Source organism: Saccopteryx bilineata, chromosome 2, assembly GCF_036850765.1.
Source record: "Saccopteryx bilineata isolate mSacBil1 chromosome 2, mSacBil1_pri_phased_curated, whole genome shotgun sequence".
NCBI lineage: Eukaryota > Metazoa > Chordata > Mammalia > Chiroptera > Emballonuridae > Saccopteryx > Saccopteryx bilineata.
Window position 1 is genome coordinate 372,073,981 of NC_089491.1, and position 17,894 is coordinate 372,091,874.

The following is a 17,894-nucleotide window of genomic DNA, read 5'->3' on the forward strand; positions in this document are numbered from 1 at the left end:
GGCGCAGGGCCTCTGCCCTCACCCCAGCCTCCTTCCATGCCCAAATCAGATTTCCTTTCATGAAATGAGATGAGGAAGACGGTCACGCCATACAAGCACTTTTACTGTTTGGGGCAATGTTTCACCACTTGGAGTCCCTGCCCGCTGTCGCCTAGAATGATCTCTCTCATCCACGTGCAGCCGACCCCAGCCCAGTGTGAGATCTTGGCAGCCGGGCAGAGGGTGATGAGAAAGGCAGGTCCTAGCCCGATTCCGCGGTGAAGACCGCCAGGCCTTGCTGTCTTGGGGGCACGACTGTCAGGGCCTGCACCTCTCCTCCCCCACGAGTGGGCTTCTGGAAGTGGATCTCCAGGATGTCATGCAGCTCCGGGCCGTCCAGGACATCGGGAATATTGAGTACCAGCACCGACTGAGGCACTGGCAGGGACCTGAGCTGAAAAAGGAGTTGGGAGATGAGCAAAGGCGCGTGGGAGTCAGGGGTTGGGGGCAGAGGTTGGAGCAGGCAGTGCCCATGGGAGCATGAGAGGGGCAGGAGGCCTGGAGAGGCTGGCAGTTGGGCAGGTCAGTGAGGTTTGGGGCTCATATTTTTCCTGAGACAAGCTTCTGGCAGGCAGGTTACCTGGCCAGCCCCCATTCTGTGCCCTCCGACTTACCTCTGCCTTCTGAATCTCTCCACTCATGTAGGGAGAGACTTTCAGCAGGCACTGCTGCCCACCTAATGGCACTGTGAACTGGCCAATCTGACATAGGTTGTGGGCCACTGTGGGGATAGGAAGGGGTAGACCGTTAGCATCAAGGGCTTTCCTCCCGTGAAGCCTGATGCCCCTGCCCTAACCTACCAGGGAGGGCCCTTACCCTTATCCTTCGCAAAGCCCAGCATGACGCCGCCATGCAGCAGCTCCCGAGTCTCCACATCACCACCGCCGTTCCTGGTCTTGCCAAAGAAGATCTCCAGCTTGTCCAGCAGCTCCTCCTCACTCAGTTTGAGCCCAGAAGGAAATCCACTGACCAGCACTCTCTGGCTACACATCTTGCTGGTCACCTAGCAGTAGACAAGAAGTGGTCCCAGGCACAGCCCCACTCCACAGGGCCCAGGTGCATGACACCCCTGCATGTCCCAGGCCTCTGCCATTCTATCACCTGGATGGTTTTCACCATGGGCAGCTCCAAGGGCTGGACCTGCACCCGCAGCCTGCACTCCTCCAGGTCGATCGTATGCTCCTTTTGTTGTAGCACCTGCTTGGCCACTGAGTGGGGAAAGCAGGATCAGTACTGGGAAGCCTCCCAGCTTTCCTCCCAAGGCTTCCCAGAGAGCTCACCCTTGGGGTCTTCGAAGGTGACCAGAGCAGAGCCTCCAGGCAGAGGATAACATATCTTCAGGTTGGAAATCAAAGACTTGGTCACTTCCCTGCCCTTCTGAGTGTGTCCTCTGAACACCAGGGGGACTTCAGGCACTGGGAATGAGACCTGGGGTTGGGGGGGGGGGCTGAGGCAGACTTCAAGGGTGGGAGAATTCCCCACTCCCACCCAGGAGGAAAGTGTCCTCTGTTCTCTGGAATTGATACCGAGTGCAAGGGATGAATACATTTATTGGAAGAAGAGCTGGATAAATGAGTAGATGAAAACAGGTCAAGCCTGTTCTGGCACTTTCTACAAGATCCTGGTTTGTCCTCACACAGGCCTATGTGGGAGGCAGCGCCACTTTACAGATAAGAAAATAGGTTCAACAGATTCGGAGAGTTCAAGTAACACACTCAGGTCACACAGCAAGGAAGCCGCTGAGCCAGGAAAGAAACTAAGACCTTCCCAGGTCTTTCCACCAGGCCACACCCCTTCTCCCAGTTTACCTTGTCTTGGGGGCAGTTCCTGAGCTCGCTTTTCAGCTGCTGCAGCTCCTGCAGCCTCCTCTTTAGTCTGGCCTGCTCCTCCTTAAGGGTGTGGAATAGGCTCCCCTTGAAGTGTGCCTGTTAGAGCCGAGGGAACAACCAGGTATCCACCAGTGTTTGCAGACAATGAATGAACCCAGAGGGGGCGGGGGGGGGGGAGATGGGGTCCTAGCGGGGGTGTATGGGGGGAGCAAAGTTGTTGCTCAACCCAAGAACAGCCCAACTCCTTTACCCAGCCCCGGCTGGCCCTGGCCCCCTCTACTCAGGACTATGGATGGCCTCGGCAGCACTCTGAAGGGCAGGAGCCTTTGCAGCAGCTAGAGCTGGTTTATTATTGAGATCTAGAGTTTAACAAGCACTGATTGGGCTCCTGCTGTGAGGTGCTGGGTACCAACACAGGACAATGGAAGATGAGGGCCTAGCCCACAGGCTGTACAAAACAGTACCCAGGACTGTCCAAGGTCACATGACTGTGGAAGACAGCAGGAGTCTGGAGGAGGGACAGTCACAAAGGGGTTAAGAGGCCTCCTTAAGGAGTATGTGCTTGGAGTTGCAAAATGTCATAACAGTATTAGCTAACATGTATTAAGCACCAACATGTCAGGCACTGTGCTAAGCTATTTATTTTTTAATTGAAGATTTGTTTAAGAGAAAGTTTATTTAGAAAGTTGCAGAGGTAGAAGTGAGCCACATGGGCTGTGTAGGCTCAGGAAACAAATAAGTTGCAAAAGCAAAAGAAGGGCCCCTGGAGAGAAAGACAAAGGTAACAGACCTGGAGGGAAGAAGAGGGGGAAGGGAAGGGCGCAGGTGCTCCTGAGAGGGACAGCACCTGTGCTAAGCCTTTTTTTTTTTTTTTGACAGAGAGTCAGAGAGAGGAACAGGCAGACAGAAAGGGAGAGATGAGAAGCATCACATCAATTCTTTGTTGAGGCACCTTAGTTGTTCATTGACTGCTTTCTCATAGGTGCCTTGATAGAGGAGGGCTACAGCAGAGTGAGTGACCCCTTGCTCAAGCCAGTGACCTTGGGCTCAAGCCAGCGACCTTTGGGCTCAAGCCAGCAACCATGGGGTCATGTCTATGATCCCACTCTCAAGCCAGCGACCCTGTGCTCATACCAGATGAGCCTGCAACCTCAGAGTTTTGAACCTGGGTTCTTTGCATCCCAGTCCAATGCTCTATCCACTGTGCCAATGACTGGTCAGAAAATGCTAAGCCATTTATATGGATTATGTTCACTTAGTTCTTCCAATAACTCTATGAGATAAATACCCTCTTATCCTTGTTTTACAGATGAGGAAACCAAAGCTCAGAGAGGTTAAGTGATTTTCCCAAAGTAATTCAGCCCTGAGCAGTCTGACTCCACACTGCTAATTTGTGCTTTACAGTGAAGAAATCAAGCCCAGAGTTGGGGAATAATTTCCCCAACATCTTCCAGCTTGTCCCTTGCCTGTTAAGTTACCCTTTTCACTGTTTCAAGCCTTTCAGACTGAGTGTGATTTGGAGCAGGTCCACAGAGAGCGAGCTGACAACATGGGTAGGGGAATGACACCAGGATAATGAATAAATGCACCTTTGTTTGTGGGTTGGAGCAGACCTTTGCTGGCAGAGTTCACAATGTGGTTGGGAAGCCTGATACATAAGGTCAGCCCAGAGCTTAAGTGTGAGCTCACTTGGGGAGACGGGACTCTGCCCTGGTCTTCTCTGTATCCTCAGTGCTCAGCAGAGTCCTGGCCACAAAATGGGCATTTGGCAAATATGTGTTGAATGAATGATTGAAGTGAATGAATAATTGGATGGAAGCGTATTACAGAGAGGGTATTGAAGACATTCAGTGAGTTCACTCTATTTTAAGCAGAGGAAAACTAGGGTTTGAATAATGCTGGTTTATGAATAGCAGACTTATTTTTTTCTTTTTTAAATTTTATTTTATTAAGTGAGAGGCAGGAAATCATGAGAGATAGACTCCCACATGCAACCCAACCGGGATCCACCCAGCAGGCCCCCTACTGGGATGATACTCTGTCCATCTGGGGCCACTACTCCATTGCTCAGCAACCAAGCTATTTTAGCACTGTCCTCAGCATCCAAGGGCAACTTTACTCAAACAATTCTAGCCATGGCTGTGGGAGGAGGAGAGAGAGAAAAGTGGGGGGTGGGGGTGGAGAAGCAGATGGTCGCTTCTCCTGTGTACTCTGGGAATTGAACCTGGGACTTCCACATGCCAGGCTGATGCTCTACCACTGAGCCAACCAGCTAGGGCTGTTTATATTTCTGTAAACAAGAAGCTGCAGACTCAGTGCCTACAAGGGCCAGTTAGATGACATCAATGAGTCAAGGGAGCCAGTATAGTATAATAGGGAATGGTGGGGCCTGGCACACTGAAGACAGTATGTCCCCGCTAAAGTGGCAACCTCTTCTTAGCTCTAACCATGGTTTTTCACATGGGAATGTGGTTTTAGTATCCCATTTTTTAAGGGAAATCAGAAATCTGGATTTTCTTTTTTAAAAGATGGCTCAGTTACAAAAATATATATATGAAAAAAATAAAATACATAGTCTTCAGTCCATTCTCTTTTTACTTCTGCTTTAAATCTTGATCTAATTGTAACCTGGCCTGTGGTGGTGCAGTGGGCGGAGCATCAACCGGGAATGCTGAGGTTGCTGGTTCGAAACACTTAGCTTGCCTAGTCAGGGCACATACGACAGCAAGCAGTGAACAACTAAAGTGAAACAACCGCCCCGGTCAGATAGCTTAGTTGGTTAAAGCATGGTCCTAAAGCACAGAAATTGCTGGTTTGATCCCCGGTCTGGACACATACAAGAACAGATCAATGTTCCTGTCTCTCTCTTCCTCTTGCTAAAATCAATAAGTAAAAAATTTTTTAAATTAATAAATAAATAAAGTGAAGCAACAAAGAGCTGATACTTCTCATTCCTCTATATTGTGATATCAATAAATGGACTCTTGAAGAAAAAAAAAGAGAGGCCCTGGCTGGTTGGCTCAGTGGTAGAACATCAGTTTGGCATATGGATGACCCAGGTTCAATTCCTGGTCAGCGGTCAGGGAACACAGGAGAAGTGACCATCTGCTTTTCCACCCCTCCCTCTCCCTTCTCTCTCCTCTCTCTTCCCCTCCTGCAGCAATGGCTCCATTGGAGCAAGTTGGCCCAAGGGCTAAGAATGGTTCTATGGCCTCACCTCAGGCTGCTAAAATAGCTCAATTGCCAAGCAATGGAGCAACAGCCCCAGATAGGCAGAGCATTGCTCTGTAGGAAGCTTGCTGGGTGGATCCTGGTCGGGGTGCATGTGGGAGTCTGTCATTCTGCCTCCCCACTTCTCAATTAAAAGAAAGAAAGAAAGAAAGAAAGAAAGAAAGAAAGAAAGAAAGAAAGAAAGAAAGAATAAAGAAAGAAAGAAAGAAAGAAATAAGAGAAAAAAGAAAGAAAATCTAGTAACTGGAAATGCTATTTAATAATTAGCTCCACAAAAATTAAGTCTTCAGTCCTTTCTCTTTTTACTTCTGCTTTAAATCTTGATCTAATTGTAACAATTGAAAATCTAACCTGGCCTGTGGTGGCACAGTGGATAAAGCATCTACTTGGAATGCTGAGGTCATTGTTTTGAAACCCTAGGCTTGTCTGGTCAGGGCACGTGCAAGAAGCATCTACTACAAGTTGATGTTTCCCACTCCTCCCCCAACCTTTCTCTCTCTCTATCCCCTCTCTAAAATCAATAAAAGTGAAAAACAACTATGAGTTGATACTTCTTGCACCCCCTCTCTGTAAAATCAATAAATAAAATCTTTAAAAAAATTAATAGCTTCATAAAGAGTATTCTAAAGAAAAATTCAGCCTGACCAGGCGATGGCACAGTGGATAGAGCATCGAACTGGGATGTGGAGGACCCAGGTTTGAGACCCGAGGTCGCCAGCTTGAGTGCAGGTTCATATGGTTTGAGCAAGGGGTTACTCAGCCTGCTGAAGGCCCGCGGTCAAGGCACATATAATAAAGCAATCAATGAACAACTAAGGTGTTACAACGAAAAACTGATGATTGATGCTTCTTATCTCTCTCTGTTCCTATCTCTCTGTCTCTATCTATCCCTCTCTCTGACTCTCTCTCTGTCTCTGTAAAAAAAAAAAAATTCAGGCCCTGGTTGGGTAGCTCAATTGGTTAGAGTATCATCCCAATACCACAAGATTGTGGGTTCAGTGCCATGACAGAGGGTTTTTATTTTATTTTATTTATTCATTTTAGAGAGGAGAGAGAGAGAGAGAGAAGGGGGGGAGTAGCTGGAAGCATCAACCCCCACATATGCCTTGACCAGGCAAGCCCAGGGTTTCGAACCGGCGACCTCAGCATTTCCAGGTCGACGCTTTATCCACTGCGCCACCACAGGTCAGGCCATGACAGAGTTTTTTGCAAAAAAAGGGAAAAACAATTCAAATGGGACTTTATTTATTTTCAAAGATTTTATTATTGATTTTAGAGAGAAAGGTAGGAGGAGGAGCAGGAAGCATCAACTCATAGTAGTAAGCAGGGGACTTTGGATGTGGTATCAGCAGGAAATGGGGAACTAGTGAAGATTTCTGAAAGGGGGAGCAAGGAGACGGACGTGATATTTAAGAGATCCTGGCAGAGATGGCAGGATGAACTGGGGCAGGAACCATAGCGAGAGGGAAACAAACCCAGGCTGCCTGGCTCTAATTTCTACTGACTTGACAGGTGCTGACCTGGGCCTCTGGCAGCAGGCACAAAGGAACACATGTGGGTGAGGACATTTCACAAGGAAAAGGTGTGGATGTTTGTACTAAGGAGACAGGGGAATGAACTGGAGAGGCGATGCCAAGTTGCAGACCCGGGTACCCCAGAGTTTGTATAATGCCATTGCCCCAGCTGGCAAGGAAAGTGAGCCAGTCCAGCTAAATGCCAGGCACAATTAGAGTTCATCTCACTTAAATATCACAACACTGCCTCCTGTCTCCAACTCCCAATCGAAACTTGTCTCTTATAAGGACACTCTTAAGGACAACACAGGCCAGTTGTAGTCCTTACTTGAATTAAACCATACTGGCTATTTATTTACACAACATAATATGGTTTCTAAATGCAAGCCACTGTCTATCTGGTGCTCAACTGAAAAAAAATTGCAATCTACTCTACATTGAACTCATTGAGAGACTGTAAATTCTGGATACTTTTGGTAAGTAGATAATTAAAAATTTTTTTCATTTATTAATTTTAGAGAGAGAGGAAGGGGAAAGTGACAGAGAGAATGAGAGAGAGAGAGAGAGGGGAACATCCCTCTATTCCTTTATGTGCCCTGACTGGGATCAAACTGGTAACCTCCATGTTTTGGGACATTGCTCAAACCAATTGAGCTATCTGGCCAGGGCAGTAAGTTCATGATTTAAGGTTAACTTATTATTATTATTTTTAAAAGATTTTATTGATTGATTTTTAGAGAAAGGAGGGAGAAAGAAAGGGAGAAAGGGGACGAGGAGTGGGAAGCATCAACTCTTTGTTGCTTCTTGTACGTGCTTTGACCAGGCAAGCATAGGGCCTCAAATTTGTGACTCCGGCGCTCCAGGTTGATGTCTTATCCAGGCAAAGTTCTTCTTCTTTTAAAAAAAAATTTTTTTCTTTATTAATTTTTAGAGAGGAGAGAGAGTGAGAGAGAGAGAAAGAGAGAGAGAGAAGGGGGAGGGAGGAGCAGGAAGCATCAATTCCCATATGTGCCTTGACCAGGCAAGCCCAGGGTTTTGAACCGGCAACCTCAGCATTCCAGGTCGACGCTTTATCCACTGTGCCACCATAGGTCAGGCCTTTTTTTTTTTTTTTTAGAGAGAAGCAGGGAGAAAGAGACAGAGAGACAGGAACATCAAGCTGCTCCTGTACATGCTCTGACCGGGGAATCCAACTGGCAACCTTTGGGCTTCTGGACAAAGCTCTAATCAACCACCCAGCTATCCAGCCAGGGCAATTAAAAGTTAATTTTGACTGCATACATTCTTCTGCCTTACTTGTTAAGTTTGGAACCTAACCATCCCATACGATAAAAATCTCATACTAACGCATTGGCCGGGCGTATATATCCCGGGTTCGATTCCCAGCCAGGGCACAGGAGAAGCCCCCATTTGCTTCTCCACTCTTCCCACTCTACCTCTCTCTTCCCCTCCCACAGCCAATGCTCCATTGGAGCAAAGTTGGTCCCAGAGCTGAGGATGGCTCCAGAGCCTCCACCTCAGGTCCTAGAATGGCTCGGATTGCAGTGGAGCAACACCCCAGATGGGCTGAGCATCGCCCCCTGGTGGGCATGCCAGGTGGATACTGGTCGGGCCGATGCGGGAGTCTGTCAGTCCGCCTCCCTCCCACCCCTGCTTCTCACTTTGGAAAAATATATACAAAAACAAACAAAAAAAATCTCATAGTTCACCATGGGAGTATTAGGAGGCAATTTAGCACAAACTCTGGGGCCAAACCTCTGGGGCTTACATCAGTTCCTCTTACTACTGCAAGTTTTGAAACTTTCTGTGTCCTGGTTTCCTCACCTGTAAAATGGACATGATAGCAGTTTCCACCTGTACTTAATTTTATTTAGAAGTAGTTTCGGACACATAAGTGCTATGTTATATATTTTCTATTTTAATAAACTCCATTTTATAGATGAGGAAGTTGAGGTTCATCAAGGTTAATTAATGCCAAAGTAAGTCAAACCTAAGGCTATTGAAGACACATAAGGTTGGGGATAGGACTTGATGGATAAGACTGGGTTAGAACAGCATGTGGTGATGGTTGAAGCCAAGAGGATGGAAGAGCTCTCTGAGGAAAAGAATCTTTAAAATGTACTCATCGAACCTGACCAGTGGTGGTGCAGTGGATAGAGCATCGACCTGGGATGCTGAGGTACCAGGTTCGAAACCCTAAGGTCTTTGGCTTGAGCATAAGCTCACCAGTTTGAGCGTGGGGTCCCTGACTTGAGTGTGAGATCATCGACCTGGCGTCATGGTCACTGGCTTGAGTGTGGGATCATCGACATGACCCCAAGTTTGCTGGCTTGAACAAGGGGTCACTGCAATCAATGAACAAACAAGGGGTCGCAACTACAAGTTGATTCTCCTCATCTCTCTCCCTTCCTGTCTGTCTTCCTGTCTGTCTTTCTCTCTCTCTAAAAAAAAAAAAAAAGATTAAAAAAGTAAATGTAATCTTCGAGGATACCTCGTCAAGGGTCAGGAGAGAATGCATGGAAGCAGCAGAAGACATGGTCAGAGATCAGGAGGGCCAGGGTCAGGATTGGGAAGTGTCAGACACAAAGGAGGAGGAGGGATGAAACTGGAGCTGCAAGAAAAGGACTACCAGGCGGCCCTGGCTGGATGGCTGAGTCGGTTAGAGCATCGTCCGGAGCGCAAAGGTTGCTGGTTCAATTCCCCGGTCAGGGCACATACAGAAACAAATCGATGTTTCTGTCTCTCTCTTTCTCTCTCCCTCTCTCTCTAAAATTAATATATAAATTTAAAAGGGGGCCTGACCAGGCGGTGGTGCAGTGGATGGAGTGTCTGACTGGGATGCGGACAACCCAGGTTCGAGACCCCGAAGTCGCCAGCTTGAGCGCGGGCTAATCTGGTTTGAGCAAAAAGCTCACCAGCTTGAACCCAAGGTCGCTGGCTCCAGCAGGGGGTTGCTCGGTCTGCTGAAGGCCTGTGGTCAAGGCACATATGGAAAAGCAATCAATGAACAACTAAGGTGTTGCAACGCGCAATGAAAAATTAATGATTGCCTGACCTGTGGTGGCACAGTGGATAAAGCATCGACCTGGAAATGCTGAGGTCGCCAGTTCGAAACCCTGGGCTTGCCTGGTCAAGGCACATATGGGAGTTGATGCTTCCTGCTCCTCCCCCCTTCTCTCTCTCTCTCTCCTTTCTAAAAAAAAAAAAAAAAAATTAATGATTGATGCTTCTCATCTCTCTCCGTTCCTGTCTGTCTGTCCCTGTCTATCCCTCTCTCTGATTCACTCTCTGTCTCTGTAAATAAATAAATAAATAAATAAATAAAATTAAAGAAAAATAAATAAATTTAAAAGGGGGGGGGTACTACCAGAAGGCCACTCGCTTGCTACTCACTTGCTTACTCATTCACTCACTTAACAATTGACATTTACAATTTTCCAGGCCTTGTTTTAGGCTCTGGGGACATAGACGTGAACAAAATAGACAAAACTTCCTTGTGGAGTTTACATTCCAGAGGATGAACCAGACAATAAGCAGAAAAAAATAAGTAAAATATACATTATATTACTGGTAAGTGTTATGGATAAAAATAAAGCAGGGAAGGGACAGAGCATGTTGGAGGACAGTTTTCAATGGGGTTATAAAAATAGGCCTCACTGAGATAGCTCATCATACACTTGAAGGAGAAGAAGGAGCACACCCTGCATACATGTGGGGGAAAGTTCTATGCAGAGGAAACAGCATTTGCAAAGGCCCTGAGGTGGGAGTTTATCAGGTGTATTTGGGGGATAGCAAGGAGGCCAATATGGTTGGAACAGAAGGAGTGAGGGAGAGTGGTTGGAAATGAAGTCACAGAAGAAACAAAGTTGGATCATGTGGGGCGTTTTACCTGATGTAAGGTGGGAAGCCACAGGGAGGCTTAAATGTCAAGAGGATTCCTTGGCTGTCTTGTGAATACAGTGCCAGGCGTCCCCAAACTACGGCCCGCGGGCTGCAATGCGGCCCCCTGAGGCCATTAATCCAGCCCCCACTGCACTTCTGGAAGGGGCACCTCTTTCATTGGTGGTCAGTGAGAGGACCACTGTATTTGGCAGCCCTGCAATGGTCTGAGGGACAGTGAACTGGCCCCCTGTGTAAAAAGTTTGGAGACCCCTGCCTGAGACTGATGTGGGGAATTGGCACAAGCAGAGAGACCACTTAGGTGGCACGACAGCATCCAGGTGAGCAGTGTTAGTGACTTGAACCAGGTGGTAGCAGTGGAGGTCGTGCGGAGTAGTCAGGAGTCTAGATAGACTGAAGTTGCTGATGAATCAGAAGTAGGGTGTGGAAGAAAGAGAGGAGTCTAGGATGACTCCAAACCTTTTGATCTGAGCAACTGGAGGGAAGAAGAATCATTGCTGAGATGGGAAAGACTGTGGGTGAAAGAGATTTGGGGTGGAAATTTAGGGGCGTATTTTGAACATGTTATTTATAAAGTGCCTATTCAAGCTATCAGTCTAGATGTGTAGTGGCAGTGGCCTCTACTGACATAGCTCAGGGAAGAGGTTTAGGCTAGGAGTATAAATTTGGGAATTATCCATGCAGAGAGATTTAAAGTCACAAAACTAAATGAGAGCAATGGGGGTGGGTGGGTATAAACAGAGCTGATTTCTGTCCAAGTGCTGATTTCTGGGGCATCAAACACTAAATGGTCAGGGGAACAAGGAAGAACCAGCTGAGAAGAACGCAGAGGAGTGACCAGTGGAACCTGAGGGAGAAGAAAGGTCCGAAGAATGAAGAAAGGTTTCAAGGAGGAGGAGGAGCTAGCAGTTGTGCCAAAAGCTGCTAAACCTGCTAAGATGAGGAATGAAAATGACCACGGAGACTAAGCAACAAGAAAACAGTCCTGCTTATCATAAGGAAATGGTCAGAAGTTCATGTACAAGAGTTCTTATTATTGTAGCCTTGCTTACAACAGAAAATGTCCAACCACAGAGGAGTAGCTAAATAAATATAAAAGCCTGACCTGTGGTGGTGCAGTAGATAGTGTCAACCTGGAATGCTGAGGTCACCAGTTCAAAACCCTGGGCTTGCCTGGTGAAGGCACATATGGGAACATATGGAATTTGATGCTTGCTGCTCCTCCCCTCTTCTCTCTCTCTCTCTCTCTCTCTCTCTCTCTCTCTCTCTCTCTCTCCTCTCTAAAAATGAATAAATAGCCCTGGTCAGTTGTCTCAGTGGTAGAGCATCGGCCTGGCGTGCAGGAGTCCTGGGTTGGATTCCCAGCCAGGGCACACAGGAGAAGCGCCCATTTGTTTCTCCACCCCTCCCTCTCTCCTTCCTCTCTGTCTCTCTCTTCCCCTCCAGCAGCCAAGGCTCCACTGGAGCAAAGTTGGCCCGGACGCTGAGGATGACTCTATGGCCTCTGCCTCAGGCGCTAGAATGGCTCTGGTTGTAGCAGAGCAATGCCCCGGATGGGCAGAGCATTGCCCCCTGGTGGGCATGCCGGGTGGATCCCGGTCTGGCACATGCAGGAGTCTGACTGCCTCCCCATTTCCAACTTCAGAAAAAATAAATAAATTAAAAAAATAAAAATGAATAAAATCTTTTAAAAATATTATGTAACAGAAGCTCCAAAGAACTCTTCCTCTTGGATGCACCTGGCAGGTGGCTGACTTTGGAGCCCAGGCTGAGGCTTCCCCTTCTGGTGATGTGTTCCTCATGGTGTGGTGAGATTTGTTCTTCCTCTTAATTCTCTTTTTCTTATTTTTTTTAATTTTATTTATTCATTTTTAGAGAGGAGAGAGAGAGGGAGAGAGAGAAACAGAGAGAGAGAAGGGGGGAGGAGCTGGAAGCATCAACTCCCATATGTGCCTTGACCAGGCAAGCCAGGGTTTCGAACCGGCAACCTCAGCACTTCCAGGTCAACGCTTTATCCACTGCGCCACCACAGGTCAGGCCTAATTCTCTTTTTCTTAGTCTATTGCTTTAATTAGCTATTACTCTAGAGCCCAGGCTGATGTTTCTCCATCTGGTGATACTGTATACCTTATTGTTGTGTTGATTATACTAAGCTTTTCTTTATTTCTACATTAGGTTACATAAGTTCAAACCCCTTTTGATTGTCCCTTATTTTTATTGTTATTAATCATAACTAATTTCCCCCTAAAATAAAAAAATATATATTATGTAACAATTAAAAGACATTAATGGCCTGACCAGGCGGTGGCGCAGTGGATAGAGCATTGGACTGGGATGCGGAAGGATCCAGGTTCGAGACCCTGAGGTTGCCAGCTTGAGCGAGGGCTCATCTGGTTTGGGCAAAAGCTCACCAGCTTGAGCCCAAGGTTGCTGGCTCGAGCAAGGGGTTACTCGGTCTGCTGAAGGCCTGAGGTCAAGGCACGTATGAGAAGGCAATCAATGAACAATTAAGGTGTTGCAATGCACAACGAAAAACTAGTGATTGATGCTTCTCATCTCTCCGTTCCTGTCTATCCCCCTCTCTGACTCTCTCTCTCTGTCTCTGTAAAACAAAACAAAACAAAACAAAAAAACCTGTAGATAGCCTGACTTGTAGTGGTGCAGTGGATAAAGCGTTGACCTGGAATGCTGAGGTCACCGGTTTGAAACACTAGGCTTGCCTGGTCAAGGCACATATGGGAGTTGATGCTTCCTGCCCCTCCCTCCCTTCTTTCTCTCTCTCTCTTCCCCCTCTCTAAAATGAATAAAGTATTTTTTTTAATTGAGAAAAAAAACTGTACATAAGGTAGGATCCCTATTCTGTTGATTTAAAAAGTTTTCATTTGGCCCTGGCCGGTTGGCTCAGTGGTAGAGCGTCGGCCTGGCGTGCAGGAGTCCCAGGTTCAATTCCCGGCCCGGGCACACAGGAGAAGCGCCCATCTGCTTCTCCACCCCTCCCCCTCTCCTTCCTCTCTGTCTCTCTCTTCCCCTCCCACAGCCAAGGCTCCATTGGAGCCAAGTTGGCCTGGGCGTTGAGGATGGCTCCATGGCCTCTGCCTCAGGCGCTAGAGTGACTCTGGTTGCAACAGAGCGACACCCTGGATGGGCAGAGCATCGCCCCCTGGTGGGCATGCTGGGTGGATCCTGGTCAGGCGCATGCGGGAGTCTGTCTGACTGCCTCCCTGTTTCCAACTTCAGAAAAAAATACAAAAAAAAAAGTTTTCATTGATAAGGATATTTATTAATGCATAAAAATGCATAAAACTCTGGGAAGACAGACACCAAAATTTTATCGATAAAGGTTGTCTCTGAATAATGAATTTAGTGTGATAAAAAAAATCATTTCCTGGGGCTTGCCTGGTTAAGGCACATATGGGAGTTGATGCTTCCTGCTCCTCCCCTACTTCTTTCTCTCTCTCTCTTCCCTCTCTAAAATGAATAAATAGCCTGACCAGGCGGTGGTGCAGTGGATAGAGCATCCGACTGGGATGCGAAAGACCCAGGTTCGAGACCCCGAGGTCGCCAGCTTAAGCGCAGGCTCATCTGGTTTGAGCAAAAAGCTCACCAGCTTGAGCCCAAGGTCGCTGACTCAAGCAAGGGGTTACTCAGTCTGCTGAAGGCCCCCGGTCAAGGCACAAATGAGAAAGCAATCAATGAACAACTAAGGTGTTACAACGTGCAAAGAAAAACTGATTGATGCTTCTCATCTCTCTTTTCCTGTCTATCCCTCTCTCTGACTCTCTCTCTCTGTCTCTGTAAAAATAAAATAAAATAAAATGAATAAATAAAATCTTAAAATAAACAAAAACAGTTTCAAGTTTTCTGAACTCAGCTTCCTTCTTTACTTTTTAATATGTAAAGGCCCTTTAAGAAGTTTTATCAGAGAGGTAGGACTAAGGTGGGGGTGAATGAAGTTGGTCCTAGGGAACTGGGGTTTGAAAAGGTTGGTGTGCTAAGTTTTTACTACATTAATATATATATAGTACCTGCCCTGGCTAGATAGATAGCTCGGTTGGTTGGAGCATCAACCAAAGTGCACAGGTTGCAGGTTCGATCCCCGGTCAGGGCACATACAGGAACAGATCGATGTTCCTGTCTCTTTCTCTGTCCCTTCCTCTCCCATTAAAATCAATAAATAACAATTTTTAAAAATGTATAGTACCACCTGACCAGGTGGTGGCACAGTGGATAGAGCGTCGAACTGGGATGCAGAAAGAACCAGGTTCGAGACCCCGAGGTTGCCAGTTTGAGCGCAGGCTCATCTGGTTTGAGAAAAAAAAAAAAAAAAAAAGCTCACCAGCATGAACCCAACGTCACTGGCTCGAGCAAGGGGTCACTCGGTCTGCTGAAGGCCCACGGTCAAGGCACATATGAGAAAGCAATCAATGAACAACTAAGGTGTCGCAACGAAAAACTGATGATTGATGCTTCTCATCTCTCTCTGTTCCTGTCTGTCTGTCCCTATCTATCCCTCTCTCTGACTCTCTCTCTGTCTCTGTAAAAAAAAAAAAAAAAATTATAGTACCTAGTTCTTTTTTTTTACAGAGACAGAGAGAGAGTCAGAGAGAGGGATAGACAGGGACAGACAGACAGGAACGGAGAGATGAGAAGCATCAATCATTAGTTTTTTGTTGCACATTGTGACACCTTAATTGTTCATTGATTGCTTTCTCATATGTGCCTTGACCGTGGGCCTTCAGCAGACCGAGTGACCCCTTGCTCGAGCCAGCGACCTTGGGTCCAAGCTGGTGAGCTTCTGCTCAAACCAGATGAGCCTGTTCTCAAGCTGGCGACCTCGAGGTCTCAAACCTTGGTCCTTGGCATCCCAGTCTGATGTTCTATCCACTGCGCCACTGCCTGGTCAGGCCCTAGTTTAATTTTTGCAGGTAAATATTCTTTTTTTCTTTCTTTCTTTTAAAGATTTTATTTATTTATTTTAGAGAGAAGAGAGAGAAAAGAGGGGTTGGAGCACTCCCATATGCGTCTTGACCACGCAAGCCTGAGCTTTCAAACCAGCAACCTCAGCTTTCCAGGTTGATGCTTTAGCCACTGCGCCTCCATAGGTCAGGCTAGCAGGTAAGTATTCTTATGAGGAAGCTTTCCTATAATTTTCATCTTATAGATAAGGGAATGGGGCTTAGATGACAACTAATAATGAGTGGCTAATAATCTGCCTAGGGCCACACAATTGCAGAAACCAGGATTTGGAACCAGGCAGGTTGGCTCTAGAGCCTGTGGTCTCGCTTACATTTAAAGAAATAAATTAAAATTTTCTAAGTGAGAGCTGAGTGTTATCTGTTATGGGGTAGTATCAGGGAAGAAAAGACTGAAGAAACTAGAGAGGGGAGGAGATTCATTCACTCAAGTGCTATTTATTGTCTACTGCACACCAGGAACAGTGGTAGGCATCAGGGCTCAAGAGTCAACAGGCTGGACTGGGATCGGTCCGCACAGAGCTTAGTTTGGTATGACTAAGGGCATTCACGGGTCAGGAAATGGGGGGCAACAGGCAGGGGCGAGGCTAGTTCTCAGTGGAGCTACACTTTTTCCTCTGACCTGGAAGAGGGCCCAAGGTTGAGATGAAAGTATAAGGAGAGGGAGAACTTGTTGGGGAAGATCTCATGAAATAAGAATTGTGGGCCCTGGCCGGTTGGCTCAGCGGTAGAGCGTCGGCCTGGCGTGCGGGGGACCCGGGTTCGATTCCCGGCCAGGGCACATAGGAGAAGCGCCCACTTGCTTCTCCACGCCCCCCCTCCTTCCTCTCTGTCTCTCTCTTCCCCTCCCGCAGCCGAGGCTCCATTGGAGCAAAGATGGCCTGGGCACTGGGGATGGCTCCTTGGCCTCTGCCCCAGGCGCTGGAGTGGCTCTAGTCGAGGCAGAGCGACGCTCCGGAGGAACAGAGCATCGCCCCCTGGTGGGCAGAGCATCGCCCCTGGTGGGCGTGCCGGGTGGATCCCAGTCGGGCGCATGCGGGAGTCTGTCTGTCTCTCCCCGTTTCAAACTTCAAAATTAAAAAAAAAAAAAAAGAATTGTGAGCATTTCTACTTCTTTTTTTTATTTTATTTATTCATTTTTATTATTAGAGAGAGAGGAGAGAGAGAGAGAACAGAGGAAGAGGAGGAAGCATCAACTCCCATATGTGCCCTGACCAGACAAGCCTGGGGTTTTGAACCAGTAACCTCAGGGTTCCAGGTTGACACTTTATCCACTGCGCCACCACAGGTCAGGTAAATGTGAGCATTTCTTGCCCTGACCAGGTAGTTTGGTTGATTAAAACATTGTCCTGATATGCAAAGGAAGTTGCCGGTTCAATCCACACTCAGCGTACATACAGGAACAGATTGATGTTTGTCTCGCTCTCTCCCTTTCTCTCTCTCTCTCTAAAGACAATAAAAAAAAAAGTGCGAGTGTTTCTTAAATGTTTAGAATTGTCATTAGAGCAATTTAAAAAATTTTAGGTCACGCCTGATCAGGCGGTGGCGCAGTGAATAGAGCGTCGGACTGGGATGCAGAGGACCCAGGTTCAAGACCCCAAGGTCGCCAGCTTGAGAGCGGGCTCATCTGGTTAGAGCAAAAGAAAAAAAAAGCTCACCAGCTTGAACCCAAGGTCGCTGGCTCGAGCAAGGGGTCACTCAGTCTGCTGTGACTCCCGGTCAAGGCACATATGAGAAAGCAATCAATGAACAACTAAGGTGTCGCAATGTGCAACGAAAAACTAATGATTGATGCTTCTCATCTCTCTCCGTTCCTGTCTGTCTGTCCCTGTCTATCCCTCTCTCTGACTCACTATCTGTCTCTGTAAAAAAATAAACAGCAACAAAAAAATATTAAAAAAAAAAAAAAATTTTAGGTCACATTACTCTTTGATTATCTAATGGAAACTATGGATTCTCTTTCCAGAAAATGAACATTCATACAAGAGATTTATCAGCTCCTGAGGTGCAGGTTATGAGGTGAGGCAAAGGGTCAGGGGACTAACTCCACAGGGGAAAGGAGATCCCAGCCACATTTCTCCGCAGGACTTCAGCAGGTTTAAGAGATAGACCAGGAGAGGCTAGGCCACCGGCCCTGCCAAGAGGAGTGCCCCTCTGCTTCTCCCCTCCCCCAACACCCTGCTCCTCACTTACAGCATCTTGAGTCACTGACATGGGTCTGGGATCTGGTTGGCAAGAGCCGAGACTTCAGAGCTGGAAAGGGGCAGATTCCACCCCTTGCTTCTTCTGTCTCCTGAGGAGATTTGATCTCTCCAGCAGAGCCTGAAATGCTTCGGAATGCTTCGGACTGATCTGCCTGCAAGCTCTTTGCTTCCACTTTCATTTCTTCTAAATCCCTGCCCTTCGCT

At 47.2% G+C, this 17,894-nt stretch overlaps 1 protein-coding gene across 1 annotated transcript; it reads right to left on the reverse strand.

Annotated features, from left to right (window-relative positions):
- Positions 1-82: 82 nt before the first annotated feature.
- On the reverse strand, positions 83-17,894 carry IFI35 (interferon induced protein 35). Its single transcript, XM_066263534.1, has 7 exons — positions 17,680-17,894; positions 1,848-1,964; positions 1,320-1,467; positions 1,141-1,247; positions 856-1,042; positions 654-760; positions 83-433 (listed from the first exon to the last, which is right to left on the reverse strand). The coding sequence occupies exons 1-7, from the start codon at positions 17,698-17,700 to the stop codon at positions 242-244; spliced, it is 879 nt and encodes a 292-aa protein (XP_066119631.1). The 5' UTR covers positions 17,701-17,894; the 3' UTR covers positions 83-241.